The following is a 26138-nucleotide window of genomic DNA, read 5'->3' as shown; positions in this document are numbered from 1 at the left end:
TCTCAGGCCCGCTGCAAGTCGCGCTGCACCTTCTCCAGTGCCTCTTCGACGCTCTGGACCACCTCCGCGCCCGCCTCGCTCAGCTCCCTCACCGCGCGCTGCGTGCCTGCCTCCTCGACGCCCGCGCAAGCCTCGAGCACGACGAGCGGGCGCAGCCCGAAGCGGCAGGCGTCGAGCACCGTGGCGCGCACGCAAAAGTCCGTCGCGACGCCTGCGATGAGGACGCGGGTGACGTGTGCGCCGAAGAGGGCGGCGGCGAGCGGGGAGAAGAGCACATCTTGCGCCGTGCTGTACCGCGGCGCTAGTCAGATGGCCGCGTGAGAGAAGGAGCAATGCAAGGCTCACACGAAGCCCGAGTAGCTGTCGACTTGCCGGTCCGTGCCCTGCGATGAGGTGTGCCTCAGCAGCTGCAACACGGAACTGACCACTTGCCGGCACGCACCTTGTGCACCTCAACACACTCCACGCCTCTTTGTTCCGCCTCCTGCATGCCTTGCTTGACGACGCCCAGCAGCTCGGCGCCTCGCGTGCCAGCAACACAGTGATCCGGCCAGAGCTTCTGCCGCACGCTGCCGCGCGCGGGGTGCGGCACGTCGAGCTCCTCGAACGCCTCGTGCCCGGCGTGCGTCGAGGCAAAGGAGATGTGGTCCGCAGGATGCATGTCGCGCGTGGCGCAGATCTGCGAGAAGTGAGAGCTGGAGAGCAGCTGGGAGAGCGGGCCTTGGAGCCTGTCGGCGCCCGGCACGGCGACTGCAGCAGAGACATCAGGCGCTGCGAGGCGAAGACGAGACGGGCCGCTGCTACGCACGCGAGCCGTCGACGAAGTCATGCTGAACGCAGCAGAGGGTCAGCCTGCCGTTGGTGGGATGTCAAACAAGCACACCCACCTGCACGTCGACGAGCAGCAGCGCCCAGCGCGACGGAGCCGTCTGCGGGTTGAAGGCCGGCATGGCTGCGTGGGCGCCAGGTGGAGGTGTGCAGGTGCTGTGCGCACTGGGGCCTCAGCGTATCGAGCTGCGTCCGGCGCTGTCTGTTCGCAGAGACAGCTGTCTAGCTTGCGTGTGCGTGTCTGATCCGAGCGCTGAGCGAGTCGAGTCGCGCGGCTCGACCTTGCTTGCGTTGTGATGAGGGAAGCGAGCATCTCGGCGCGGCGGCCGTCTGGGCTCGGCGCTGCTCCCGCGCCCTCGACGTCATCTGGGGTACGCTGCCGGCGTCCGAGTGCCGCGCGCAGGCGGAGCGGCGCCGCGCCACGTGGGCGCGGGCGCCGTGCGGTGCGTGTTGGTGGCCACAGCCCGCCGGCCGCGTGCGCCAGCAGCGCCACATGCCGCGGCCGCGCTGCGCCCGCTGCGCCGCGCGTGCCGCCGTCTCCAAGGGCGCCCAGGCCGCGCGGCAGCAACCTTCGTTCCCCACCTCGCCCTCCGCTCTCCGTCCCGCGCCGCGCATCCGTAGAGTGCCCGGCCTCATCTCCGCTTTCTTCTTCTTCTTCTCTGCGCCTCTCCCTCGCCCTTCACAGCCCGCTCTCCGCCGTTCAGCCTCGCTGCTTGCCCAGTGCCCGCCATGTCGTCGCTCTTCCGCACCGCATCCGGCGCGAGCAAGACGAGCAAGGCCAGCCGCGCATCCAAGAAGGAGCTCAAGATGGCCGCCGCGCAGAACGCCGCCGAGGCGGGCCGCCCGGGCAACCTCGACCCGGGCATGGAGCACAACAAGAAGAAGTTCGAGGCGGCCGTGAGTCGTGTGCAGGCTGGCAGAAGCGGCGGCTCGGGCGGCAGCAGCGCGACGTGCGAGCGAGCATGCGGTGGGCGAGGACCATGGCCAGCGGGACGGATGCGGCTCGGCAGCTGCTGCAGGGCCGATGGGTGCGCAACGCATTGCGGGCGGCCCATGGAGGCTCTATCCGCAAGCCAGACGCACCCGCGCGACAGTGCGGCAATCTCATCGCGGGCGGGCCAAGCCATTTCGCTGCGGCTGCCGCCTTGTCGGCGACTGTCCTCAAGGGCAGAAGCGCTCTTGTGGTGGAGCGATGCGCGCGGCAGAGCGGACAACGCCTCGCCTGCCGCCGTGCTTTCGCTCTGGCTGTTGCGCGTGTCGTGTGCGAGGGCTTGCGAAGCGTGCCCGGCCCGGGGTCCGGCCGCTGTAGACTCCGCACACACCGCACACACGTCGCCCTCTCGCGACGAGCGCACGCTGCATAGAGTCACTCGCCGTCTCTCCAAGAGGCCGCGGTCGCGCGAGAAACGCCGGCTGCTGCGCGCCTAAGTGACTGCCATGACGGAGCGAGACGCAGCAGTCAAAGCGATTGGGCTACGCCTCTGAGGACTGCGCAGACGTCTCTCCGGCGTGCCGCCGCACGTGTGGAACGAGACACGATGGCGTCTCGGGCGACACGTCGCGAAGAACGTTCTCAGTGCTGCGCCCCGAGGCACGTGTGCATAGGGGCGCGGCCGCGCTGCTCGCCCCAGATCTTGCCCCAGATTGGGCGCTGCATATTGCTGTGAACGAGGAGCTTCCAGCCAGCTGCCAAAGCTGTCGCTCGTCCCCGCATGACGCTGACACGTATCTGCGCTGCTCAGATCAAGGAGAAGGGACTTTTTGACCCGATCCGGCATGACGATGCCTGCAGTGAGTCGTCCCCGCCTGATGGGCTCCACGGACTCCCTCTGACGTGCGCCGCGCAGTGTGCCGCTTCCTGCGTGCGCGCAAGTGGGACGTGCCGGCGGCGCTGGCCATGTTCGAGGCGGCCGAGGCGTGGCGCAAGGACTTTGGCGTCGATGAGCTGTACAAGAACTTTGAGTACCCGGAGAAGGAGGAGGTGGACCGCTACTACCCGCAGTTCTACCACAAGACGGACAAGGTGCGTGGAGCTCGAGCGCACTGCGGCCTGCGCGTGTCGATGCAGATCGCAGGCCGCGCACACATGTCCTCTCGCAGCATTGCTGACGCTCGCTCGCTGCGCGCAGGACGGCCGGCCAATCTACATCGAGCAGCTCGGCAAGCTCGACATCAAGGCGCTGTACAACGTGTGCGTGCCTGCGTGTCGCGCGTCGCACTGCTCCGACAGCTGATGTGCGTATCTGCTCTGCTCAGCACGACGCCGGAGCGCCAGCTGCAGAAGCTCGTCGTCGAGTACGAGAAGTTTCAGCGCGAGCGGCTGCCGGTGTGCACGCACGAGCGCGGCGAGCTCGTCGAGACGAGCTGCACCATCATGGACCTGAAGAACGTGGGCGTGGGCCAGTTCTGGAAGGTGCGCGCCCGTGTGAGGAGGCGCTGCGCGGTGTACCAAGACTGACCCCGCGTGCGTGCATCAGGTGTCCACGTACGTGCAGCAGGCATCGAACATCGGCCAGCACTACTACCCGGAGACGATGGGTGAGTGGTGCTGCGGGCTCCCTCAGAGCGGTGCCTCGCTGATCCTCGCGCCTGCCTCCTCGCCCCTCAGGCAAGTTCTACATCATCGTGCGTGCACTGATCGCGGTGCCGCACGCACAAAGCTCATCGCTCTTCTGCAGAACGCACCCTACATCTTCACCACCGTCTGGTCCGTCGTCAAGGGCTGGCTGGACCCCGTCACTGTCGAGAAGATCAAGATTCTCGGCAGCGGCTACGAGAAGGAGCTCACCGGACAGGTGCGTCGTTGAGCGATGGCATATGCCTTGCCCTCCACTGACAGCCGCTCTCTGTGCTACAGATCCCCGCCGAGAACCTGCCCAAGTCGCTCGGCGGCACGTGCGACTGCCCCAACGGCGGCTGCAGTCTCTCCGACGCCGGGCCGTGGAACACCGAGGAGGGCCGCCAGATCCTCGAAAAGGTCAAGGAGGAGAACTCGGTCAAGCTCAACGACTCGGGCCGGGCGCAGCAATAGAGCGTCCTGCCAAGGCCGTGTATATACGCCCAGAGGTCCCTTTCAATCGAGTTTCATTCACCGTTCGCAGCCGCGCGGAGCAGGCACCCGAGAGCGCTGCGATGAGGTGCAGCCCTAGACCAGCAGCCGAGGCGAGCTACAGAGACTGTGTCGTGCGAGTCGTGGGCACTCGGAGCGTGTGCCGATGACCGTGGTATCGGGCCTGTCGCTGGCTGCACCGAGAAGACGTGCCAAGAGCGCAATCGGCGCATCCGCACGGCGGTGGCAGAGCATCTGGAGGCCTTGCGAGCGTGGGACTCTGCCCGTGGGTCCGCATGCGTGGTCGACAGCCTTGCACTGGGTGCTTCCACGCAGCTCCGCCTGCCACACTGTGCAGCAGCCGACGACCGCATGAGCCCGCGTGAGTGAAGAGGACGGGTGCCTGATCGGCAGCTGGTGCTGTGGCTCGGCGGGCCCTGCAGTGCTGAGCGCCTTTGACGTCGTGCCTGCAGGCGTGGCCAGCTCCGCGTGCTGAGCGGACCTGCAGTGCTGGTCACCCGGCGAGGCGGAGCGTTGCACTCAGACTGCGACGTGGAGGCCGGCGACGGACGGCGCAGGAGCAGAGAGCGAGCCAGCTCTGCGACCCGAGGGCCCGATGCTTGGGTGGAGGTCGATGCTGCCGGGCGAAGCTGCCGGGCCATGCCGCATGCCGCCGCTGTCTCTCTGACACCTCGGCGCGGCGCAGCTCCGCCCATCGGAGGCCCCATGCATCCTCGCTGCCACGCCGCATACGCTTCCACCGAGCGGCACCGAAGAAGGCGCAGCTGCACCGGCATGCGGCTGCGCATATGCACTGCCGATCATCCCTGCTGCTGTATCTGGCAGCGCCAGCACGGCAGAGATGGAGTTAGAGCGCGAGGGCGCCCTCGCGGCCTCGCTGCGAGCATCGCATCGTCTCGCATCTGCCAACGCCCGAGCGCCGCTGTCGAGCCGGTCGTGATCGCCCTCTGTTCAGCCCGCGTCGCTCCGACGCCGTGCTCCTCGCACATGCGTGTGCAGCCGCTCCATCGCCGGCTCGCTCGCCATCTCGCTCGGCGCGGGCATGCAGGCAAGGCCGTCGTTCCTAGCGCGGCACGAGGGTGCGCCGCATGGGAGCGCGCCTCCGAGCGCCGATCGCCGCCGTCGCGAGGGCGATCTGCGTGCGATGGAGCCTTGGCTGGCGCCGTGCCTGCCGCGGCATCGTCGCCGCATCTCGGCGGCGGCGGCGGTCCGGTTGGCCCGCGCTGTGCGTGAGGTGTTGTGCTAGAGCCACTCTGCGGCCATGTGCCTCGCCACGCGCCCAAGCCACAGCGCGGCAGCTTGCAGCGGAGGGCGGGCACGGGAGCAAGAGCGGAGCGACAGGGTCCAGGTGCCACCGCACAAAGGAGCGCGCATCGTGACGGCATCATGCGCATGGCCGAGAGCTTAGGCGCGCTCGGCCATCACACCGCGCTGTGCGCTCCCGGCGCGGGCGTGGGCTGCGCTTGCGAGAAGGAGAGAAGGAGGTATCTGCGGCCTTTGAGCGCCGGAAGTAGGCCGAGGACGGCACCCGGCGCGTGGAAGTGGCAGCCGAGACTGCACGTCGGTGGGCACCCCTGAGCACGATCATCAAGCAGCAGCGCGGTGAGCGCGTTGTGCTCCTGCGCATGTGCTCAGGCTTCGATGCGATGTTTCGACGGCGTGGCGGTGACGCTCCGTCGCTCCTCTGCGCTGCGCTGACATGTGAGCGAGGCGGCTGCGGGCTGCGGCCGTCAGAACGTTTCTCCCTCGCGCGGCGGCGGCGTGGCCCAGACGCTTTGCGCTGCACAGCCGCGCGCAAAGCGGCCCTAGACGCCCGGAGTACCGCAGCACGCTGCGGTCGGTGCGGTGGCGGGCGGCGAGGGTCGCATTCTGCTGCGTCTGCGGCGGCTGCTGCGGCTGATGCTGCCGCAGCGGCATATTTGCTCGTGCTCGCCGCTGAGATGATGGGCTGCTCGCGCGGAGGACGGCGCTGCCGTGCCGGACAACGTACGACGGCGGCGAGGCTGCTCTCGCGCCCACGCATCTGGCGCCTGCAGCTTAACGAAGCGCCGCACTTGGCACGCACGCCGGAGACCCGTCGCGCGCCGGCCCCGATCTTCGGCCCCTCTGCGCGGTGCCCTTGATCCCTGCCGGCGCGCGCCACGCGTTGCTGCCTCTGCGCCGCGCGCCGCTGCTGCGCTGCCTTGCCCTTGCCCTGCTGCCGCCGCGGCGCCCGCCGACGCTCTCTGCCGCTGCTGCATCTGGCCGGCGCCGCCGTCGTGGACCCACGCTCGCCTCTCCCTCTCCTCACCACCGCCCGCTCTCGCACCGGCTTCCTCTCAAGCAACCCCTCGCCGCCGCCGCCGTCACCTACGTCCAGTTCTCGTCGTCTCTCGATCTCTCTCTGCGCCGCCCGTCACTCGACCCTCGCCGCGTACACACGCGCGTCTCCCGCGCCTCCGTCTCGTCCAGCGCTCCCTCGTCCCTCGACGCCTCTCTGCGTCTCCTCTTTTTGCTGCGCAGCTTCGCCACTTTCGTGCCGCACGCACAGCCGCTGCATACCTCTTGCGACCTCTTCTGAACGCGCATAGGAAGAAGAGCGGCATCGCTGGGAGCCCTGCTTGGTGAGTGCTGGGCAGAGCAAGGATGAAGGAGGCGCGCGCGCTGTGCCTCGAGGGGGAGAGTGGCAAAGAAGAGGCCGTCTCGGATGGCAGGGCGGCAGTCCCGCGGAGATCATCTGCCTGCTGGCAGGGAGAGGAGAAATCTTGCAGCGATGCGTCAGCAGGCCGGGAGTGAGGGGCCGAAAGAAGCGACGAAGTAGACTGCTAGGGGTCGCGGCGACATCTGCACCCTCCTATTGCGCGCGTGCGGATGAGCGGCGGCGCTTGCGCGCTTGCAAAGCCGCGCCGCAGCACGCCGGCTGTTGTGTCCGTGAATAGGTGACAGGAGCGCCAAAAGGGTGCATGGCGTGCGCATGCGGTGCGCCGCGGTCGAGTCTGCCATTTGCGGGCCTGTGGCTCGGCCGCTCTGTTGGACAGGACTCTCTCGTGCTGACATCCATGTCCTCTTTTTCGCAGCCCGTCTACGGTCAGGCCTGGCATGGGCACAGTTGTCCTCAGCGACGCCCCAACGACCTTCACTCCCGTGGCTCCGGCCCTCTCTCTTCTCGGCGAGCTGCCTGTGCAGGCCAGCGGCGGTCCCTGCGCCGCGAGCTGCTCGCGCACCGCTGCAAGCCTCTCCGAGCTTGCGTCTGCCGTCCTCACGATGCAGTCCGCTGAGCACTACGACGAGACGGCGCCCCTCGCCTCGCCAACGGGCGAGAGCAGCCAGAGCGGCGCAAGCACGCCCAGTGCCAGCCGCATGCTGCAGGCCTCGCGCGACCCAATGGACCAGGCAGCAGCCGGCGCGCCGCAGCAGGTCCTCATGAGCCGAGGCATCAGCGCCGAGAGCTCCTCATCGCCCTTCGTGACGCCGCCGGGCGGCGAGGCCGTCGACCTTGGCATTCTTACGCCGCCAGTTCGCCCGGCCACCCCGCCGGCGCCGCGAAGGCACTCCACCGCCTCGTCCGTCGCTTCTTCTGGGCGCCGCTCGCTCTGCGACGGTGTCGCTGCTCTGGCGTCCCACATCCTGTCGGTGCGAACGAGCCCCGAGCAGCTCGCGCGCGCTGCCACTCCACCGATCCTGGCACGGCGGCGGTCACGAGAAGCGGACGTGGCTTCCTCCAGCTCCGGACGGTCACAATCTAGCGCGATCGAGCGGTCAGAACGGCGCGGCGGTAATCGCAGTCTCTCGTTCTCCGAGTCCGAAGAGGTGTCCTCTGCGCTTGGCCTGGCCAACATGACTGCCGGCTCCGACGACATGCAGCAGACAAGGCGACGTGCCAACAGCGAGGCGCCGCAGCCGTCTGTGGCGGTGAGCGGCAGCGCGAGCAGCAGCACGCCGGGCGATCGGTCCGACGCGCCAGAGATTGGACGCACGCTCTCGACATCAACGAGCACGACCGACCGCTCGAGCAACGTCAGCTCGCTCGACACGTGCGCCACCTCGACGGGCTCGCTGTCCGACGCCATGCCGCCGGGCAAGGAGCTGCACATCGACACCGTCAATGTGCCGGCGCCGTCCGTGCCTCAGGCGCCGCACTCGCCCGACGGACAGGGCGAGCGGCCGCATACGACGCCGCAGACGACGCCCGAGCTCCTCTTCCCGCCGGCCGGCAGTCGGCGAACGTCGGACGGCCAGCGCTTCTCGAAGCTGCGCCGCCTCTACGCGCTGCACGAGCTCGTCGAGACGGAGCGGCGCTTCGCCGAGGATCTGTCCCTCCTGATGGTCTTCTTCGACAACCTCAGCGACCAGCCGTATTTCAGCGAGCACCCCGAGCGCGTCGCCACCGTCACGCGCAACGCGCGGCAGATGCTGCTGCTGCACACCAAGGTCGCCGACAAGCTCGAGGCCATCCTGCGCGACGCCGGCGTCGACCCAGCCGATGGCGTGGGCGCAGATGCTGCATCCAGCGAGGCGGCCGAGTCCGCTGTCGTGGCCGTGGCGCAGTACTTCACGCAGATGGGGCCCAGCCTCGCGGCTGAGTTTGCCTTCTTCTGCTCGCGCCACGCCGAGGCGCTCGCCGTCGTGCGCGAGGCCGAGCGGCGGCACGGCGGCGACGACTGGAAGGCGTTCGAGCGGTCGTGCGGCAACATCCTGCGCGGCCTGTCTCGCGGCATCCCACGGTCTACGCACTCGCACTCGCGCTCGCACTCGGGCAGCGCCACGCCCGTCTCGGGCTCGCACTTCCTCACGGGCCTCGCACCTCTGACGCAGCTCAGCGGCGGCTTTGACTCTGCGTCGCTCGCGCCGCTCACTCCGTACGGCACGTCTGCGCCCACGACGCCAATGTCCGAGTCGGCCTCCTCCAGCATGCTTCGCGAAGGCGCGGCCCGCCTGCTCTTCTCGGACTACTTCGTCAAGCCGATCCAGCGGCTGTGCCTCTACCCGGTGTGTCTCAACACGCTGCTGAAGCACTCGCCTGAGGACGAGGATGCACACGCGCCGCTGCTTGCGGCCCTGTCGACGATGCGCAAGGTCGCCGAGGACGTCGACCGCGCCGGACGCGAGCGCGAGAAGGATCTGATGGCTGAGCTCATCAGCTCGCGCATCGAGCCGCAGATGAGCGTCACACCCGCCTTCATCGGCTCGCTCGGCCACTGCCTGCTTGCAGGCGCGCTCGATGTGTGCCACCACCACAGCATCGTCAACCCGCTCAGCGCGCCGCTGCGCTTCAAGTACCAGGCCGTCTTTCTCTACCGCGGCTTCCTGACGATCGCCAAGGTGCGCAAGCCACACACGTACGAGCCGAAGCACTGGTTCCCGCTGTGGGCTGCTCGTCTTGACGACGCAAGTCTCACGCGAGGAGAGCGGAGCGCGACTGCGAGCAGCAGCGTCCTGCCGCTCTCGTTCCGCATCATCTGCCAGGGCGGGCACTACTTCGAGCTGGTTGCGTCCAGTGCGCGCGAGCGCGAAATCTGGATCGACCACCTCTCACGCGCCATTGTCGACGCGCCCCTCACGGCGAACGTCAGCACGGGCTTTCCCTCCAGCCTGGGCTCAGCTTCGCGCCTGGCCATCGACCTTGGTGACCCCGGCGCGCCGACACCTGATGAGTACGATGTGCTCGATCCGCTCTCCGCCTTCTTTGCCGAGAACGCAGCGTCGCCGACACCCGTGGACATTACGGTGCGCTACGCGCCCGCCTCGCAGCGCGCCACGGTGGACCGCGCCACCGTCTTCTCCGACGTCATCTACCAGGTGCGCTCCGGCTCTGCGTTCGGACAGCGCACCGACGTCGACGGGTCCCTGCCATCGTGGCACAGCGCTACACCCGCGATTGGCGCTGCCGTCGGAGCCGCGATGGGCTTTGCGCGCGCCGCGGCGCGCAAGACTGTGTCGCGCCGGAGCAGCGCCATCCTCCTCAGCGACGAGGAGTTGACGGCGGACGGTCCGCTCGGCGCTGCGGGAGCCGCCCTTGCGGCTGCCGAACTGCGGCTCAACGGCAGCAGTGCAGACGGAGCCACCTGGAAGCAGAAGATGCGCACCTCGCGCTCGCGCCCGGCACTCTTCGTCTCGCCGTCTTTGCGCGGCAGCGCCGACCAGCTCGTCTCTCAAAGCGCCTCGCCTTCGTCCATCTTTGGCAATGCCACGCTGCACGACGAGCCAGTGCAAGCGCTCACCCCGGTCACGCCATCTTCGCACGTCAGCGAGTCCAACGGGCAGCGTGCAGCAACGCTGCGGCCGACGCATGCCCGCACCAAGGCGAGCGTCCTGAACGTGTGGCCTGCTCGTGGCCGCTCGAAGTCTGCAGAGGCGGATCTGGCCGTCGTGTCGGCGCTCGCCACGGAGCCCGACTTTGGGCCCGTCCTGACGCCCTCGCCGGGCACCGAGACGCGCACAGAGGCCGGCGGAGAGCTCATCTTCGACGACGCCACCTTCCAGGCGGTCGCCTCGGGCGCGGCCGCCGCCAAGCCCTCGTCGCGTCCTGGCTCGCTCCGCCGAGCATTCAGCTCTCGCCGCAAGCGCACCGACAGCACTGCATCAAACGCCTCGTCGTCCGGCGCGACTTCGCCGTACCCAGCAGTCGACTCGGTCGCTGGCTCGCGCGAGTCTCTCGCCTCCAGCTCTCCGCTCACAGGGTTCGCCGCACTGGTCCGGCGGCCGTCTTTCGGCTCGCTGCGTCGCTCTTGGACGATGAGCTCTGCGCGGAGCCCTGCGTCGAGCTCGGCACCGCACAGCTCTTCGCCGTCCACACTGCTGTCGGACGGTGAGCTGTCGAGCCCCACGAGCCCGGAGTGCACGAGCCCTCAGCCGCGCGAGGACCGCGAGCGGCGCCGCTCTGCGCCCGGCGAGGTCGTCACGCCCTCGACTTACCAGACATCGTCCTTCCAAAATGCCACGCTCAAGGCCTCGCGGCGCCTCTCGCTGCGCTTCCTGCACAGCTCGCGCGCCGCCGGCAGCGCTGCGCCGCTCGTCTCGGTTGCCGAGACGACGCAGGAGTACGCGCAGAGCGCCGCACACCACGACTCTGCGCCGACCACGTCGTCGCCGGCTCGGCCCGACCTGCCTCGTCGTCCGTCGACGGCTGATGGTATCCGCCGTACTTCCTAGCCAGTCACTCTCTCACTTACCTCCTCCTGTCCTTTCTCCCGGCGTCGACTTCGCTTTCACCGTGCCGTGTTCCCATCATGCATGCCCCACCGCCTCTCCGATACCCAACACCTCTCCCCTATACATCTTCTCCACGTTGCGGCTTCTGTAACAACAACAGCACCCACGGCCCCGAGAGGGGCACGCAACTTGACGCCTCGCCATCTTCCATGTGTCAGAGGAGCCGTTGGCCGCGAGACAGATGGCGGATCCGGCCCATTGGCGACGCTTCTTGCAGGGCGCTCACGCTTAGTTTGGGACGCCGAGCCACCGCCGACGACCCTTTGGGCGGCACTCTCGGTATAGCGCAAAGCGCCGATGGCCGAGCTGCGCTATTTGCGCACCTGCGATGCACGGCCTCAATGCGGCACACCCCCTGGACAGCGATGAAGGGTGTCCGCAGCCCCACACACACGTGCCCACGCCCGGTGCCGGCTGTCGCGCTCCACGCGCAAATCTCACGCACAGCAACACCAACCTCCTCGGAGCGGGAGTCAGCAGCGAGATGAATGGTGCGGAGTCGGCCTCCGAGATGAGGCTTGGGGATCGGCAGCACAGACGAGGCGAGGCTCACCCCCTGGGAGCGCGAGCAAGCACGAGCCATGCGCTGCATTTGCACCTTCTCTGCCTCTCCAGAATAGCCCACGCACACGTCACGCTGACGCAGCAGCAGCACAGCCGAGCTGCGAGTGCACCCCAGAAACATCCAGCGGATGGCTGGGCGTCACCCGGCTCTTCCCGCGGAGGAGGGACAGGTGCGACGCCCAGGGCGCAGCGGCGCGCCGCTTACTGTCGCGGCGTGCGTGCGCCGCTTCGAGGGTGTGAGTGCTCCCTCTCTCTCTCTCTGCTGCGCCGTGTTCCTGCAGCAAGAGGCGGTGAGAGTGGGGTGCACTGCCGCTGCGCCCGCAGTGTGTTGTCGTCGGCAAAACCCTGCGTTGATGAGGCAAGCACTGTACGGCTGCGGCCGGATGAGGCCGCCAGTCAGGCACCCGTCCCCGAACTAAGCGACTCGCGGCTGCGGATCGGGACGCCCTCTGCTGCGCAGGCACAAGCCAGTCACCCATCCTCTGCGCCCACCTTCGCTCATCGGACAACATGTGCCGCTCTCGACTGCTCTGCGTCTGTGCTCAGCACCACCAGCACCCGCCGCTAACCATCAACTCGCCTGTAGAGCGGCACCCTCCAACCCGCCAACCCCCTCACGCGCCTCACGCCAACACACATGCAGGTCGCCCTGTCGCTCTCACCCATGGCCGGAGGCGTGCGGCGCTTCGAGATTGGGCAGGTGCGCGCCGTGCGCTGCTCTCGGCTTGCAGAGCGGCACTGACTGCCCTCCTTCTCAGGAGGTCTGGTTCTGCATCGGCGTGAGCCTTGCCGCCGCCGTGCACTCCTCCCTCGCGCTGACAGCATGCTCGGCAGGGCTCCACCGTGCGCGGCATCGTTGAGGTGCGCCGAAGCTCTGAGGGCCGTCTGGCTGTGGCAGCCGGCTGACCGCTGCGAGCAGGGCTACCGCAGCGAGACAGTGAGCAACACGCGCTGCCGGCACTCGTTCGCATCTCGAGGTCATCAGCTCCTGCTCACGCGCTGCTGTGTTCCAGGTCGCGTGCGTCAGCCTGATCGGCGCCTTCAAGAGTGAGTCAGGCGCGCCCCAGCGAGCTGGCCCGAGGGACTGGCGACATGCTGACTGGGTGGCGGCAGTGTTTGACATCCACTTCGAGGATCTCAAGCCCGTCATGGATGACTGAGGCCGCATTCTCTCCTCCTCACCGGGTCCCCACGTCACCTGAATGTCGATACCCATCCCCGCGTCACGCACGTCGGCCATGCGCCGGGCGTTCATACGTCACTGCGCTCCGGAGCCTCTCTTTCATACCTCCTCGTCCGCGTCGCTGCCGGCAGCTCGCGATCAAGTCACGCACTGCTCGCCACTTGTCACCTTCGCTCTCGTGCCTCGACCGTCTCGCGCCAAGCAATGCAGCGGTATCTCGTCCAGACGCAGCACGCAGAGAGTGAGAGACTCTTGGATGGTGTGACATTCCCAGCGCGAGGTGGGAGAAACAACGAGCACAGAGAGCAGAGCAAAAGGTAGCAAGAGGAGGGTACACGACGGGGGGCCGATGACGGCCGATGGATGAGGTCTGGGTTTCTATGAGATGTGAGGAGCAAGTGAGCTGGAGAGAGGAGGACGCGGGTCACATGGCATAGCCATAGACGGCGTCGTCATCCTCGGGCGTCGCGGCCACGACGGCGGGAACACAGCGCGGCGCATCGAGCGCGAGTGCGTTGGAGAGCGAGAAGAGCACGGGCGACTGCAGGTCAAAGTCGAGGGCGCTGAGTGCCGTCGTCTTGCTCGGCGTTGCCTCCTCGCTCGCCAGATCGAGCCCACCGCGGTCGAGCGGCGTGAGCGGCGTGAATGGGCTGCTGCCGCTGCTCGTGGCCGAGTCGCAGCCGTAGCTGAGCTCTGAGTCGCCATAGTCTGAGATGGCGGTCTGCGTCGAGGCGCGACTGCGGCTGTCCTTCGTCTCGCCGCCAGCGCCACTGCTGCCCGACGCCGTGCGCGAGTGGGCCGCGGGACTTTGCAGCGCCGAGGAGCGCGCCGAGAAGGAGGCGTACTCGAATGCAGGCGTCAGGGGCACCTCGGGCAGCGGCGTCGACGGCGGCGGGCACGGAGGTGGGGAATGCACGCCATGTGGCGAGCGCACCGTCGTCCGACGCCGAGAGGAACCGCCAGCGGCGACTTGCGCCAGCGAGATGCTCAGCGGGTCCACGCCACGACGCGTGCGCAGCGGCAGGGGACTCGGAGAGATGGTGTCGGCCATGATCTCCAGGCTGGTGCGACCCGTGCCGACGCCGCCGGCCATGCGGTAGTTCTTGCGCAGCGCGCCCACCGAGCTGCTGCCGCGCAGCTGAGGCCGCACGGGTGCGCTGACGGGCGGCGGCGGAGGAAAGTCGAGCGCAAGCAGCTCGAGACTGTCCGTCGAGCCGATGCGCGGCACGCCGCCTGCACCGTGGTGCTGCGAGTAGACGCTGCTGCTGGCGGCGACGTCTGGAAAGGGCGCGGCGAGCTGGCTGGACCATGGTGACGCCTGTGCAGTGCGCGACGCGCGCGGTGTCGGCATGGAGGGAGCGGCGGGCTGCAGACCGCCTGCCTGATCGATGGCCGCCTCGAGGTTGCGGCCCATGACCTGGTTGCTGTTCAAGCCGAGCAACACCGAGCCTTTGACGCGTGCGCGGTCGCCCACAGACTCGGAGCGCTGGCGTCCCGAGCCGCGGCCGGCGCCGGAGCCAAAGAAGCCTCGCCGCAGGTCGTTGTTCTCGTTCTTGCGCGGCGAGCGCTTCAGTATCCGTCCCGGGCCCTTTGGCGTCGCCTCATCGCCCTCCTCCCACGACTCAAACATCGACGTGGTCGGCGCCACGGGTGCCGGCTCGGCGTCGTCGAACGGCGACGAGCGCGTCGAGCCGCTGCTGCGCGAGCTGCTGCTGGCGCCGCGGTTCTCGCTGTTGCCGAAGCTGGCCTCGCTGCGCTGCTTGCGCAGCAGGCCCGCGGCACGACGGAAGCCGGCAAAGGGCTTGCTACTGCTGCTGCTGCTACTGCTGGCCGCAGAGACAGCACTGCGCGAAGACTCGGCCATCGGCATCGGCTCGTCGAAGATGGGCATGGCAGGCATCTTGCGTGCTCGACGGAGCACGGGGATGCGCACTGGCACGTGCGCGAGATCAAGACTGGCGCTGCGTGGTAGGAGCGGCTGGGGCGGAGAGGCGGTGACTACGCGTGCCAGACTCGTGCTGTGACGGCCGAGATCGAGACTGTTGCCGCAGCTGCGGAACGACTCGGGGAGCGGAGGCCGGCGAGGCGTGCGAGTGCGCCGGAGAGGCAGCTGCTCTGGCATGGCGGCAGTGAGCAAGGAGTGGGAGAGCGAGAAGCGCGACGCTGCTGCTCACCGAGAGGCGCTCTTAAGCCTCACCCAGCTGCGACGCGGTCGGCTGGACCGCACTGCAGAGTCAAGATCAGACCCGGGCGTGTCTCGCCGGTGCCTGGCGATACGCGGCCAGGGGGCGCTTCGCGGCGCGCCAGGAAGCCTGCGTGCGCAGAGATGCAAGCAGAGCGCACAGCAAAGTAGCTGGGCGCGAGCAAAAGGCGCGTGCAGCGCGGAGAGGCTAGAGAGCGAGCTGATGGTGTGCGAAGAGAGACGAGGATGCCGGGGCGTGTCTCAGATTAACGAATGCGGCGACGACGAGAGCGAGCGAGCGAGAGGGTGGGTGAGAGGATGCAAGGAGGATGCGACGCCAGCGAGCCGGACCGAGTGCAGCAGCGAGAGTGCGTCGAGGACGGATGGGGACCGAAGGAGGGGGCGAAGAGGCACTTGGCGCTCCTATGACGGCGCCCGGCTGCCGGGCGGGCGCTATTTTCGCCGCGAGCGCGAGAACGGCATGCGCCGTGCGGTGAGGGAGCGCACAGGCGCGGCGGCGAGGGTGACGCTTGAGGGTGTGCGCCGCGCCGTGGCAGCACAGCTGCAGCCCAGCCCAGCAGCTGTTTCGGGCACCACCAGCACAGCACAGGAGCAGCACCTCCGCCTCCTCTCCCAGCCAGCTGCTGAGATCAGAGGCGCTGCTGTGCTGCATCGCGGCCGCTGCATTCTTGCGTCTGCATGCTGCGGCTTCTCTCGCACGCTGCAGAGGTGCAGCGCGCCGCAGCGAAGCACGGCGGCGGCGCTGGGTTGAGCGAGGTCCCAGCACGGCGTCAGCAGCAGCAGCACCCTGCCACGGCGGCGGTGCCGCAACCGCCGCCCGCCCGCGCCCGCCCGCCCGCCGGTGCGGCCTGCCGGACATCTCGGCGCGGCGGCCTGCCAGAGCAACACTCGGGCGTGGGCGCGTGCCGGCGTGGCTGCGGAGGTGCCGCGGCGCGCCTCGCGGGTGAGATGGCGCGAGTGACAGGCGCAGAGGGGCAGTCGAGGCAGCGCGCATGTCGGCCGTGGCGGGCGGGCGGCACACGGTGCGTGTGCCCGCCCCGTCGGCACCGCTCGCGGAGTCGCAGGCAGGGCATGTGCCGCACAGCCGCAGCACCGCAGCACCGCAGAAGCACAGCAACACGCAACACCGCTGCCGGCCTCGCCGTCGTGCTGCGTCTCTCGCTCTCATGCGCGTCCTTCTGGTGCGTGCGCCGCTGTGCCTGCGCCCGAGCGCCGCATCCCCGCTCGCCCCGCCAGATCGCCTGCCAGGATGCCAGGCGGCGCCCGCATGAGAGCAGAGGCGCAGACAAGACGCGCTCTGCCCTCTGGCCGCGCCCATGCGAGATGCGCCGGGCGCGCTGCATCGTCGCTGCGTCCTCGGCTGCGAGCCGCTGCAGCATAGCCTGCGCGATGCAAGGCATCGAGGGGCCTGCAGCGCAGATGCAGCGCCGTGGCCGGAGTGTGTGAGCGTCGGCGAGCTGATTGTCCCTCGCTCGGACAGTCGGACTGCCAGGTCCCAGCTCGGCGACAGAGGCGGAGGTCGGTGCAAGGGATCGGCGCGCGGCATGAACATGAGACGCCCACCCCTCTCTGCGCTGCTGCACGCCGAGCTCGGCGGACTCCTTCGGCGAACAGTCTTGCGAGGGACGGCATGATTGGTCTGCCTCCGACGGGAGCCTGGGCCACCTACAGCAAGGCGAGAGTGACGACCGAGAGGCAGAGGAGGCTACGGCATCGGCATGGCACATGGACGGCGTGGCGCTCCCTCTCATCCCGCTAGCGCACAATTAGGCTACCACCCCCACGTCCGGCGGCCGGCTTTGGCTAGCTCATGAACAGCAGCGGCATGTACACCCACCAGCACGAGGACAGCTCAGCCTGCTGCGGGGCACGGGCTTTCCCGAGCTCTCATGCCTGTTCCCGCGAGCGTCTCCACGTCGCATGCCAGTCGGGACGGCGGACTGTGCCCGACGCTGCCCTGACAGCCGCTCAGCCCCGTCTCGTGTGACAGCAATCCCCGGCCTGACCGTCACGTAAGCGCAGCGGTGGACAATGGGCGAGCTTGGAGCGACACGTCCCGGCGTCGACAAGTGCGGGCCGTGAGAACGTCCACGGTGAGGCCCCGCGAGTCTCATCCCTGCCGGCGGAGCGGGCCAGTTCGCCCGTGTTGGCGCAGTCTGGAGCGCTGCTGCTGCGGCGACCGTCTTGGCTGCGAATCTGAATGTCACACGCGGAGATCGTCGCAGGCCCTGCTCTGGTGCTGGTGCCGGCGCTGCACAGGGTGCCACGCCGCGCAAGAATCCGGCTGCGCGGCATACGCGGCGCACGCGGCGCGGAGGCGGAGTCTGGTGCGGCAAGGCAAAGGCCCCGGCGTCGGCCAGCCTGCTCGCGGACGTCGGGGTGCTCTGCTGCTGCAAGTGGGCGGTGATTGCGCCTCCTGCGGCCTCGAGCGCTGGTGCTGCATCGCTGCACAGCTCGGCTGCGAGAGAAGGAGACGGCGGAGCTCTGCGCCCGCTTTGGTGTTGCGCCCTCGCAGCGGTCCCCAGCTCAGCGACCGCGCGATGCCGGGTACGCCGAGCGCCCGACGATTGTCCCAGCGCAGTTGGCGAGGCGGACGGCATGAGCACGCCCAGCACGTCGAGCAAGGCTCTCTGGGGGCGCGCACCGCCGCTTGACGCTGCCTCAACGGATGGGAACGTACCCGTCCACCTGTCCGCCTGCCGCTGTGCCGACGCCGAGGCCCCCTGCCGACGGGAAGCCGCTGACCGACTCTCCGCTCGCACCACTGCCCATCGCGACCGCTGCGGATCTCCGCGTGTCGGGCGCCGACCGCTGCCAACCAAACGAGCTCTGCAAGACCCAGCATTGCTCAGTGCTGACATTTCTTGTCATCAGCAAGCCGGAGGCCGAGGAGAGCGGGTCTTGTCCTGTCATCAGCCCGACGTCTCGTCCGTCAGGCACGTCGTCGTGAAGCAAGCTTGGACCGCTCGCTGCGGTGCAGCCGGTCGTTGCTCCTCGTTCTACCCGTCCGTCGACGTCGTCTCATGCGCGCGCCTCGAGCGCGGGCGTCGCGGCTTTCCTGCAACCCGACGATCCCACACGCAGGCACGCACTTGCTCAGCTGCTTTTGCCCGGGAAGATGTATTGCGGAAGAAGGGACGACGCTCGGGCTCACGGGTGATGCTACAGGTAGTGTGTGTGGGGGAACAGAGACGACGGCGCGGAGCGCTCGGGCCCACGCAGGGCTTAAGCGCCGCCACACGGGGAGATGGGACGCGGTGGAAACGGTCGGGCCTCACGCTGCGTGCAGGGCGCGGAGGGATGGCTAAGAAGGGAGAAGGAAGAGCGGAAAAGGGAGGGACTGAGTTCGCATCGTGGGCGCCTGACAACTCGACGACGAGGAGGCGCGCTGCTGCAGTCGCGTCGAGACGTTTAGTACACGCGAGGCCCGAGGTTGACCTCGTGGAACGCGGTGCGGCCGTGGTTGAAGCGCAGGAAGGCGCGCGCCACCACCTCGAGCTCCTCGCCCTCGCCGTCGTTGCTCCACGAGCGGCCGTGGCCGCGCTTGCTGGGGCTTGGCGGCGACGTCGGGCCCAGTGCCGGGCTGGGCGGTGCACGCTGCGTCGAGAGGACGAGGGCAATGGACATGCCGTCCAGATCCTCCTCGTCAAACAGCCCATCCGGCGGCATGCCCGACACCTCGAAGGTCCGCTCGTTGAAGCTGAGCCACTCGGAGAGCATGGCGGGCCACTGGCCGTGGAACTGCGGCATCGACTCGTCGAGCACGATGAGGTGGTACGTCTGGCGCCGCGAGCCGGAGCGCTTGCCGGGCGAGTCGGGCGCGCCGCGCAGCGCCGGCGGCGGATTGGGGTGCATGGTGAACAGCGTGTGGCGGCGCGGCGAGACCTCGACGAGCTGCGGCTGGTGCACGCGGTGCGACGAGGTGCGGATCGAGGCGGGCCGCGGCGTCGGGGCGACACCGAAGGGAGCGTCGAAGGGCGACGGCGTTGGTGGAGGTGACGCCGACGGGTTCACGGCGCGCATCGTCGGCGCGTGGTCCGGGAACGTCAGGTGCGGCTGCAGTGCGCGAAAGTCCTGCGTCATGTTGCTCATGGCACTCTCGCGGTTCGGCGCGCGGCCCGTGTGGCCGTACGTGCCCTCGTCGTGGCCGTTGAGCGTGCCTTCCTCGTCCTCGGCATCCTCAAATGCAGCGTTGGCATCCATGGGATCGACGGAGCCACTGACGGCGCGCGCAAAGGTGCTCGACGGCTGCCGCAGGTCGACGCGCCGCGCCTGGCTGATCTCGACGGCCTCCATCTGGTCGGCGTCGCCCGTGCCCTGGCTGTCCTCGAAGGTGTCCGCCTCGTGGTCGGTGCTGTGGCCGTCGCCGCTGACGCTCGTCGTGGCAAAGGCAGCGGGCGAAGGGCCAGTCTGGAAGCCGCCGGTGGAGAAGAGCGGGCTGGCGTTGATGTGGCTGTTGCGGTGACGCATCGGCGTCGAGCGCTTCGCCGTCTCCGTGCCGCCGCGCCGCGTCGGCTGCTCGTACCACATGTCGTCCTCCCAGCTGGCTGGCCGCGCCATGCCCGTGCCGTTGCCGCCTGACCGCGTGCTCAGGCCCGAATGCCGCGAGCGCGAGTGCCGTGCGCTCGAGGACGGCGAAGAGGCATACGCATCGTCGCCCGTGTTGAGGCCGAGGCCCTGCGTCGCGCTCGTCGTCACGGCAATGGCACTGTTGAGCGCCGCCTCGCGCGCCAGGCTCTTGTTCGACGCTGCCGCCGCACGCTTCTTCTTGCCCCACGGCATGGCGCCCATGATGGAGTGCTGCACGGCGCGTTCCGGCGAGGCGCGCTGCTCGTTGGCGCGCGACACGGCCTCGGCCGCGGCAAAGGCCGTGTAGGCGTCGTTCATCGCCGGCGAGGTGCGTCCGTCGGCGACGTGGTGGTCGACAAAGTCGGCCGGCATGCCGTCCCACGCCACGCTGCTCTTGTTGCCCGCCGCGGCAGACTTGGGGTCCAGCCATGGGCTGCCGCCCGTGAGGGTCGAGGGCGTGTGTCCGCTGTCGCTGCCCTTCTTCTTGCCCCACGCCGCCGCCGCAAAGCGCGGCGACTTCTCGTCGTGCAGCGTGCGCTCCTCGTCGTAGGCATCGTCGGCCATGACGCCGCTCGTGTCGTGCGACTCGACGGCGCAGCAGCGGCGGCAGATGACCATGAGGATGATAAGGCCCACCAGCCCGCCCGCCGCGCCCAGACTGGCAATGAGCGCCAGCTTGCCGCGAGACGAGAGCCCGCCGGCGGGCTTGTCGCCGTCGGCAGCGGCGCCAGAGTCGCCAGCCGGCGGCGTGTCGCCGTTGGCGGCGAGGAAGAAGGTGGCGCTGCTGGTGCGATCACTGTCGCCGCCGTTGGTCGCCACAAGCGAGACCTTGACGCGGTCGTCGGACGCCTCGGCCGGCGGCTTGCCGGCAAGCAGGTGCGTCTCGTCGTCGTCGAGGCTGAGCCACGCCGATGCGCTCGGCGGGTCGTACGTGATGTTGAGCTTCGACACGGCCGGGTTGCGCAGCAGGCCGGCGAGCGACTGGTTGAACATGTGGCCCGGCTCGATGAAGATGTTGGGCAGCGTCTCGACGTTGAACGCCGACGGATACACGGCCAGCGTCAGGTTGGCGGGCAGCGAGTTGTTGTGCGTGTCGTGGAAGGTGAGCGGCACAAAGAGGCTCTGCGGCTGCGAGGGATCGCCCTGCGCGGCGTCAAACGGCACCTTGCCCGAGACGGTGTTCGTCTCGGCGTCGTACGCCAGCCAGCTGTACTGCGAGGCCTCGACGTGCGTCGTGATCGTGTTGCTCTCGGGCGACTGGCGTCCGTCGAGCTGCAGGCCCGTCGTGGGGATGCGGTAGCGGAAGTTGTCGCCGGCGGTAATGTTGACGGCGCGCAGCGGGCCGCCGAGCGTCAGTTCGTGCGAGCTGACGACGACGGTCATGGAGCTCGAGACGCCGCCGTAGCCGCGGCGGTTCGAGCCCGTGAGCACGAAGTCGAACTGCTCGCCTTCTGGGCCAGGAGACGTGGGCGCGACGCCCCACAGCGTGTAGCTGTTGGCGTCCCACGTCATCCACGACGGCAGCGCACGGTTGCCCGCCAGCTGCGCCGTCCAGTACACGTTGTCGCCGTGGGGCTGCGTGAACGTGTCGCCGGCAAAGCCGATGCTGAAGGACCAGCCGAGCGGCAGGTGCAGCTGGTTGCCCGGCAGGATGTTCTTGATGCCCAGCGAGCTCGCCTCGGGCAGCTGCTCGGCGATGGGCTTGTGCAGCACGGGCGCTGCCTGCGAGAGGACGAGGAGGTTGAACGCTGCAGAAGCCGCCGAGCCTGGCTCGGATGCTTCGACCGTGATGCGCGCCTGACTCTCATCGCTCTCGGCCGGACTGCCGCTGAATGTCCTGGACGCCTCGTCAAAGTGTGCCCACTGCGGCAGCCCCTGCACCGCGTACGAGATGGCGGCGCCCACGTCGGACGCAAAAGTGGCGTCCGAGAAGGCCCAGGTGTACGGCTGCCCGACGTGCGCTATTTGCGGCAGCTGCGCCATGAGTGGCTGCGCCACGGTCACTGCTGCATCTGCCGCGGGGCTGAGGGCCAGCGCTGCGAGCGCGAGCGCTGCTGCGAAGCGCATGCTTCGTCTTGGCGTCATCGTGAGACTCGAGAGAGGACGAGACGCGCTCTGTGTGGTCCTCCGTCAGACGCTGTGCCCTTTCGCTCACCGCGACTGCACTCACTTTGGCCGGATGCCGGATCTAGAGAGACAGAGCGCGTGCCAGAGAGGCAGCAGCGCGATGCGCGAGCTTGGCCGGCAAGGGAGAAGGGAGGCGACACGAGAGAGTGAGAGTGAGAAAGGCCGTGAATACAGCAGCGAGGCGCAGGCAAGAAAGAGTGTGAGGCGACGGCCGAGGAGACGCGAGAGAGAGAGAGAGAGAGAGAGAGAGAAAAAAGAGAGCGTGGGTGTCGGAGAGTGCGGCACGAGACGAGAGAGTGTGTGATGAGCCGAGGCCTAGCGCTGACGAAGGGGACAGAGGCGGGAGAGAGGAGAAGGGGAGAACACAGGCTGGAGATGGTGATGGTGAGAGCGAGAGAGAGACAGAGAGGAGCGCGAGGATCAGCAGCGAGGCGCCGGCCAGCGCCAGCGGTCCAGCGGCGGGCAGCTCGGGTGGACAAGCTTTCTCGCTCTGACAGCATGCAGACGAGGCAGATGCCGGCCTCGGAGCGGGCGCCACAGCAGCTGCGGGCCGGCCGGTGTGCGCAGCCGAGCTGCGTGCGCCGTCGAGCGGCAGATCTGGCGGCGAGAGGGGCCAGCACGCAGCATGGCCTCGAGTCGGGGCAGCCGCTGCTCTGGGCCGGCTGGCTGCTTGGGTGCTTGGGTGCTGAGGTGCGCGACGCCGCCCTTTGCTGCCGCCGAGCGAGGGTGCAGCAGCATCGGGCATTTGCACACCTGCCGCACCGGGCGGGTGGAGGAGAAGCAGAGGCGGAGAGCAGGCAGCCGCAGAGAGGGCGAGGGATCGGCGTGGCGCGCGCGCGTGCAGCGTCCATGCACCTCGCTGCGCGCCAGACGCTGCCCCTGGCAGGCGCGCCGGGCGTCGGGCCCACGAGGGCGGGCGCGGGCGCGGGCAGCTGCTCCTGCTCCTCCATCTCGGGCCCGCACCTGCCTCTCTCGGCAGCGACGCTCCTGCTCCCACGCCTCGTCGCCGGCGGCACTCCGCTCGGCAAGCAGCGTGACCGCCGGTGCCGCCCGCAGCTGACCTGCCCTATGCGTGCGGCCCAGAAGACCGAGAAAGGACGCAACGGGCACACGCTACCGCCTCGCACGGCAGCTGCGGCGCGCAGGGCTCGGACGAGGACCTCGCCGTCGTCTGCGTGCTGAGGCTGTGTGCTGAGCGTCTGCCTCGATGCTGGTGCTGGCTCTTGGAGCTGGCGCGCGCCCAGCGCTTGTCAGGCCAGGAGGCTCGACGCCAGCCTGTCGCCGCGTGCCGCGTGAGGTGTGATCTGCGCGGGTGCCGCACGCCTCGCCCTGGAGCCGTCACGATGCGGCGTGAGCGGACCAAGAGGATGCGGGGATGGCCGCTTGCCGACGACGCCGCGAAGAGCGCTGGAGGAGGCGACAGCGATGCGTGCCTGCGTGTGGCGCCGACGGTGTGGCGCGCTGCAGACGCACGGGGCGCCAGATGCAGCCGCGACCCCTTGCCGCGCGCGCGCGGCGGGCGGAGGCGACGCGGCGCAGCCAACACCTCGACGCGTCGACATCGCCGGGAAAAGACGCGTCGCTGCACCCTTGGACAGCGCAGCGCTCGCCAGCACCTCCGCTTGAAGAGGGGCGGAGCAGCACACATGTGATGGCGCAGCGGATGCAGCAGCACACAGAACGACGTCGCACGACCATTCTGCGCCTTCGCAGCATGCAGGACCATCGTTGGCTCTTGGCTCCGGCACAACGCACCGCCCCGGGCGCAGCGGTAGCTAAATCAATGATTGGACTCGTGAACCGATGCAGAGAGTGAGAGTGAGGCAACAGATGAAGTGTGGAGGGGAAGCAAGATGTCTAGTGGGGGCCCGGAGAGCAATCGACGCTCATCGTCGCTGCCGCTTCGCCGCCCGCATGGCCTTCTTGCTCAGCGGGTTCTCCTCCTTGGCATCCGCCTCTGCCACCGCCTTAGCCAGGGCGTTCTTCGGCGCAGCCGGCGCCGCACGCTTCCGTGCCGCGAGCGGCTCGTCGGCAATGCGCGCCGTCTTCTTCGGCGCGGCCACGGCTGTCGCCTTCGGAGGCGCACGCAGCATCGCCTTGGCCGCCGCGGCGGCGGGAGAGGGACGCTTCTTGGATGCGGCGGCGGCAGAGGCGCCCTTGGAGGGCTTCTTGAGGATCGACCGTGGCTTGGCAACGACGGGCTCGGGGACGACTTCCTCCGCCTCCTCGTCTTCCTCGTCCTCCTCGTCCTCACCCGCCTCGTCCGACTCCCACTCATTCTCCTCGTCCTCGTCAAGGTCCTCCATCTCCTCGTCTTCGTCGTCGTCCTCCTCCTCATCCTCCTCATCCTCCTCCACGACGACTTCCCGCACCTTGCTGAGCGCCACACGCTCGTCCAGCAGGCTCTGTCCCATCGAGCGCAGGCGCACTTCACGGCCCTCGAAGCGCTTGCGCCACTCTTTCCGCGGCTGCATGGCGCCGCCGAGCGTCTGCGCCAGCTGTGCCTTGGCCGCCTTGACGTCGGCCTCGCTTGCGGGCGCGCCTTGTGCGGGCGCCGCAGTGTAGTAGCCCAACGCTCCGCTCGACCAGTCGCGCAGCAGGATGCGCGAGGCGGCAATCGTATCCGGAATGTCGCCCTGCGGCGTATACATCAGCGGCGTGCACGGCAAACGTCTTTGCGTCGCGGCCCTCCGACTGCGCCAGCACTCACCTTCTTGTTGCGCCCCCTCGCGCGCGCCAGGCCAATCAGGAACTCCTCTGCGTCCTTGGCGGCCTTTTCGCTCAGCGCGCGGTCTTCAAAGCCATCGACGTGCTTGCTGGGCACAAAGGAGCCAAAGGCAGGCACGTTGTATGCCAGCATCAGGTCCGTCGGGCTGATGACGCGGCGGACGAGGGCGTACACTGCGTACCCTGAGTCAGCAAGGCCGCTGTGGTCTTGCTGCAGAGCTGCAACTCACCCAAAGGCAATGGCTCCTTGATGCGCTCCACGGCGCCTTGGTTGCGCATCAGGATGCGCATGGCCGCGCGTTCATCGCGTGCCCGCTCGCGCTCCAGCTCGGCCTCTCCATCCTCCTCAGCCTCGTGTGCTGCATCCTCTGCATCCTCCGCCGCCTCAACCTCCGCCTGCTCTGCGGCACTGAGGTGCGCCGCACGCGCAGTGGCCGCGACCAATGGCGGAGAGTCGTACACTGTCGTGGCGGCGTGCGCTGCGTCGGAGGCTGCGACACTCAGAGAGGCGGCCAGGAGCTTGGCAAGCGTCGTGCGGCCGGACTGGCGGCACAGCGTCAGCTTGAGTGCATCAAGCTTCCGTGCGCGACGCCCACTCACGTGCTCCATGCCCACCACCACGACGGCATTCTTGATGTCTGCATCCTCCTCCTCGCCCTCTGCCTCCTCCGCCTCGACAGCAGCAGGCGGCGCCCTCTCGGCGGCCGGCACGAGCGACATGAGGAGCTCGATGAGCGGCTCGCTGCCCTTGCTCTCGCCCGCTGGCGGGCTGGCAATGGGGAAGACGGGGAAGCCCGAAGATGCGGCAATCGACGCTTGCCATGCTGCGAGCGTCTCGAGCGGCACGAGGTCTGGCACACAGCGTTCGTCAGGACACTGGGGCGGGGCGGGGCGCATTGTGGCTGCAACTCACCGGCACGGGTGAGGGCAATGATCTTCTGCGCATCCACCTGCTCCTCCTCGAGCAGCGGCGTGCGCCATCCAATCGGATCTCTCGCATCCACCGCAAACACAATGGCGCGCAGACGCGGCTCGGCGGCCGGCTGCGTGGCGGCGTAGAGGTCCGCGAGTGTGCCACGAAAGGTGAGCGGCACGGCGGGCTCGGCAAGCGCGCCGGACTGCGCCAGCAAGGCGGCAATCGACGCCTCGCCTCCCTCGCCCGCATCGTCCTCGTCGCCCACTGCGGCGACCTCGTCGGCTGCCTCGGCGTCCTCGTCGTCGCTCTCTGCTGCCGGCAGTGCGCCAGTCTTGCGCGCCGCCTTCTGCGCTCTGCGTTCCTCCTCGGCCTGCCACAGTGAACCTCAGCCTCTGCACAGCAGCCGCCATCAGCCACTTTGACTCACGCGATTCCGCTTCTCCTCAATCTCCTGCAGCAGCTGCTCCTTGAAGGGGTAGGAGTTGGGGATGCCCGGGTCGACGCGCTTCTTGCTCTTCCACGTCACGTCCTTCTTGGCGGCGCGGCGCGCCTTGCGGTGGTGCTCCGAGACCTTCTTCTTGATCTTCTCGCGCTGCTTCGTCGACGTGCGCTTCGACGCGCGCTTCGGCGGCTTGACCATGGTGTGTGTGTGTGGGTGCGAGAGGGGGTGGTGGGGTGAGGCGGAGCAGAGGTGAGAGGCGCCTCGAGGGTGCAGCCCAGCGGCGAGAGCTCCGCACACTGCTCCAGTGCCCGCGGCTTC

The 26138-nt window shown here is 68.7% G+C and overlaps 7 protein-coding genes across 7 annotated transcripts; 3 read left to right on the top strand and 4 right to left on the bottom strand.

The window, feature by feature from the left end:
- Positions 1–2: 2 nt before the first annotated feature.
- FA09DRAFT_322036 (Isochorismatase hydrolase) lies at positions 3–1139 on the bottom strand (the record flags this gene model as incomplete). Its single annotated transcript, XM_025741039.1, has 5 exons — positions 888–1139; positions 809–830; positions 443–750; positions 346–383; positions 3–288 (listed from the first exon to the last, which is right to left on the bottom strand). Exons 1-5 carry the CDS (start codon positions 948–950, stop codon positions 3–5), a joined length of 717 nt encoding a protein of 238 aa, XP_025596179.1. The 5' UTR covers positions 951–1139.
- A 418-nt stretch (positions 1140–1557) lies between these two features.
- FA09DRAFT_322033 (putative SEC14-phosphatidylinositol/phosphatidylcholine transfer protein) lies at positions 1558–3859 on the top strand (the record flags this gene model as incomplete). Its single annotated transcript, XM_025741038.1, has 9 exons — positions 1558–1725; positions 2571–2619; positions 2676–2851; positions 2958–3019; positions 3085–3241; positions 3306–3366; positions 3437–3453; positions 3507–3623; positions 3686–3859. 9 exons carry the CDS (start codon positions 1558–1560, stop codon positions 3857–3859), a joined length of 981 nt encoding a protein of 326 aa, XP_025596178.1.
- A 3117-nt stretch (positions 3860–6976) lies between these two features.
- FA09DRAFT_326505 (hypothetical protein) lies at positions 6977–10289 on the top strand (the record flags this gene model as incomplete). Its single annotated transcript, XM_025741218.1, has 2 exons — positions 6977–10195; positions 10230–10289. The coding sequence occupies 2 exons, from the start codon at positions 6977–6979 to the stop codon at positions 10287–10289; spliced, it is 3279 nt and encodes a 1092-aa protein (XP_025596177.1).
- Positions 10290–12317: 2028 nt separating this feature from the next.
- On the top strand, positions 12318–12992 carry FA09DRAFT_362566 (hypothetical protein; the record flags this gene model as incomplete). Its single annotated transcript, XM_025745489.1, has 6 exons — positions 12318–12353; positions 12412–12432; positions 12488–12514; positions 12573–12590; positions 12667–12700; positions 12767–12992. A coding segment is annotated over exon 6 (186 nt), but the record flags the coding sequence as incomplete, so codon positions are not given.
- A 268-nt stretch (positions 12993–13260) lies between these two features.
- On the bottom strand, positions 13261–14958 carry FA09DRAFT_326504 (hypothetical protein; the record flags this gene model as incomplete). The annotated part of the gene is made up of 1 exon (XM_025741217.1): positions 13261–14958. One exon carries the CDS (start codon positions 14956–14958, stop codon positions 13261–13263), a length of 1698 nt encoding a protein of 565 aa, XP_025596175.1.
- A 3440-nt stretch (positions 14959–18398) lies between these two features.
- On the bottom strand, positions 18399–21893 carry FA09DRAFT_129670 (hypothetical protein). Its single transcript, XM_025739075.1, has 2 exons — positions 21779–21893; positions 18399–21723 (listed from the first exon to the last, which is right to left on the bottom strand). Exon 2 carries the CDS (start codon positions 21691–21693, stop codon positions 18451–18453), a length of 3243 nt encoding a protein of 1080 aa, XP_025596174.1. The 5' UTR covers positions 21694–21723; positions 21779–21893; the 3' UTR covers positions 18399–18450.
- Positions 21894–23506: 1613 nt separating this feature from the next.
- Positions 23507–26032, bottom strand: FA09DRAFT_331833 (hypothetical protein). The gene is made up of 6 exons (XM_025743200.1): positions 25806–26032; positions 25376–25748; positions 25063–25313; positions 24693–25005; positions 24446–24636; positions 23507–24371 (listed from the first exon to the last, which is right to left on the bottom strand). The coding sequence occupies exons 1-6, from the start codon at positions 26016–26018 to the stop codon at positions 23622–23624; spliced, it is 2091 nt and encodes a 696-aa protein (XP_025596173.1). The 5' UTR covers positions 26019–26032; the 3' UTR covers positions 23507–23621.
- Between the last annotated feature and the right edge of the window lie 106 nt (positions 26033–26138).

The sequence above is a fragment of the Tilletiopsis washingtonensis genome (genome assembly GCF_003144115.1).
Source record: "Tilletiopsis washingtonensis strain MCA 4186 unplaced genomic scaffold FA09scaffold_20, whole genome shotgun sequence".
In the NCBI taxonomy this organism is placed as follows: Eukaryota; Fungi; Basidiomycota; class Exobasidiomycetes; order Entylomatales; genus Tilletiopsis; species Tilletiopsis washingtonensis.
Note: the sequence above shows the minus strand (reverse complement) of the source record. Positions and strands in the feature narration are given on the sequence as shown.